Below are 2,622 nucleotides of genomic sequence, written 5' to 3' on the forward strand. Positions count from 1 at the left end.
TTAAAATAAAGGATTTTAATTTTAAAAATGAAACTTCGGCTTCAGATCTGGGTTCAAACTTTGCACAAAATGGCCCTAACGGCATCATTTTTCAACAAAATCTCAGACAAGAGGCTGTGAGGAATGTTAGGTCTCAAATTGTCACTTGAATTCAGACGTCAGTTCAGCTCCACGTTTTAGGTTTTGATCAACCCTTTAAAAAACTGCTCAGTGAAAACAATCCCTGTTTGATTTGTTGAAATTGTGCTCACGCGTAAAYAAATCCTGCAGAAAATCAACAAACAGTCTGTTAGAGATGCACTTCATCATGTCCTGCTCTCAGTTCYAACTGGAGCTTCAGCTGAAGATAAGATAAGCTTATTACAGCCGTTATCTGCGACTCTCTGTATATGTGGAGCTTGCTGTACAGAAGATTAACAGGAGAGACGGTTGGTCGAGAATTTACAGGTGGAAAAAGAAAATGAGAAAAAAAAACTGGGGATAAGAGAGAGGGAAGCTGTGGCAGAGAGAGATAAACAGGAGAGAAAGAGTGGCAGCAAGAGGTGGACGGATAAACAAGCAGGATGTCAACTTATGTACTGAAAGCTTTCAGGTAAGTCGGTGAGGGCGATGGAGGGGCAAAGTGACGGGGAGAGGTCTGAGCAGGAAGTAGGGACATTTAAAGGAGGAGACTTACATTGATTCCTTCCCAGGAAAACTCGGTACGGCCATGCTAGGGAGGAGGGGAGGGAGAGAAACACAGGGAGACAGTAAGTGGGATGGAGKGGAGGAAGAAAGAGAACAAGGACATTTAAAAGAAAGAATGTGATGCCCATTACTCAGAAACTGCTCGTAGTCTGGAATTAAAGTAGAATTTATACTTTGGATATAAAAAAATCTGCTGTTTTTATAAATGTGCATCATTACATTCTTGCACCACAGAAGCTCAAGTATGGGGTGTCGTTTGTAACTTTACACAGTCAAAGATTACCACCAATATTTTTGTTTTATTTAGCCTTTTATAAGAAAAAAAGAACAGATTTATTTTTCAAAGTCAGTTTTTCACCATATGATTCATACATTTATAAATGTCATAGTTTATAAATTAAATRTTTAACTTACAAATTAAATATTTAGTTTTGAGCTAAATATTTAGCTTGCAACTTAATTATTTAGCTAGATATCTAAATATTTAACTTAAATATTTAGCTAGCTAGCTAACTATTTAACTGCTAGCTAAATATTTATGTTGAAACCTAAATATTTAGGTTGAAAGCTACACATTTAGCTCAAAACTAAATATTTAAGTCACAAGTTAAATATTTAGCTTGTTAACTAAATATTTAATTTGTAAGTTAAACATTTAGTTTATAATCTATGACATTTATAAATGTATGAATCATATGGTGAAAAACTGACTGAAAAATAAATCTGTTCTTTTCTTTCTTATGAAAACGCTAAATAAAACAAAAATATTGGTGGTAAKTTTTGACTGTGTAACTTTACAAACGGCACCCCATACTCAAGTTCATGTAGTCTAAAGCTTGCAACATTTAGCCTGGGAAATTTGAGAACTGTTTKCAGGGTAGYAGAAGCTGGATTCTTCAGTATTTKATGGTTTTATGTTAGTCAGTGAACTGAGTCAAAGAGACCGAGGACAGAAAAGGCAGCAGCAGGAGTGATAAAAATGTGTTTGCATGTTGTCAGCTGCATCATCCCTCTTTCTTTCCTMACTGTTTAGGTAACCAATGGATACCATTCAGTAGCACGCACATTACCAAGGGCAACTGCAAATCCAGTGTGCAGCCAAACCTGCACGTTTGTCTCCTCATAAACATGCATATACATATGAAAAAATATGCACGCACACACTTTAGCTGCTGTGCATAATTAGACCACCGTCCTGCYGTCAGCACAAAACCAAGAGAAGCATCTTCACCTGTGAATGTTACAGCTGTCACAGATAAGCTGTGCAGCTCATTCAGATCTTCACTAAAAGCAACCCTGATGTGTGCAGACCTCAAATAAAGTGCTTATTCCTCCAGTTGTGGGGCTTCAGTTGGAGGAGATGTGTGTCTGCAGATAAGATAGAGCACCTGTGGATGTGTGCTCTGAAGATGAACAACTTGAGACGCGACGATAAAGGAAACCGTTCACGCAGACAGACAGATGGCTCTGATGTCACTGTGGTTAGCTACACACAGAACTGCACACAAGAGAGGAAAACGCTATTTAGAAATGGATGACCTCATCTAAAGTAATCAGAYGAAATGTAGAGATATTAAAATTTTTAGAAGGATTCAACATATTTGCAGATTTTTGTGTTTTCATCAGCAGCACTTTATTGACCAAAGAAAAATTAGAGTTCATTCATTCCAAATTCAATAAAAAACTTTTAAAATTTTCATTATCTGACATAATTCACCATATTTCTTCTCAGCAACTTGATTTACAGGTGTTCCAAAAAAAAAAAAAGATTCCTGATGGATTTTAGAAAAAAAAAAGCACTGTTTAAGTGTTCAACAAGCTACTAGCATGATCTAATCCAGTGTTTCCCAAATTTTTTATCTTCTGACCCACAAAATATCCATGGCAAAAACTTGTGACCCCAAATATTACTGGTCTGAGTACACAAACTTTGTC

At 36.6% G+C, this 2,622-nt stretch overlaps 1 protein-coding gene across 5 annotated transcripts in view; it reads right to left on the reverse strand.

Moving 5' to 3' along the window:
• fam131ba (family with sequence similarity 131 member Ba) overlaps positions 1-2,622 on the reverse strand; it is a 43,390-nt gene that overhangs the window by 16,406 nt on the left and 24,362 nt on the right. For 3 of the 5 annotated variants that reach the window (XM_014011345.1, XM_014011346.1, XM_014011344.1), the window contains exon 3: positions 677-712. The exons of the other annotated variants lie outside the window; for them this stretch is intronic. In XM_014011345.1, the coding sequence (XP_013866799.1) occupies positions 677-712 (36 nt within the window). The remainder of the gene's footprint in view (positions 1-676; positions 713-2,622) is intronic. 5 annotated transcript variants of the gene reach the window in all.

The sequence above is a fragment of the Austrofundulus limnaeus genome, unplaced genomic scaffold (assembly GCF_001266775.1).
Source record: "Austrofundulus limnaeus strain Quisiro unplaced genomic scaffold, Austrofundulus_limnaeus-1.0 Scaffold79, whole genome shotgun sequence".
Lineage (NCBI taxonomy): Eukaryota > Metazoa > Chordata > Actinopteri > Cyprinodontiformes > Rivulidae > Austrofundulus > Austrofundulus limnaeus.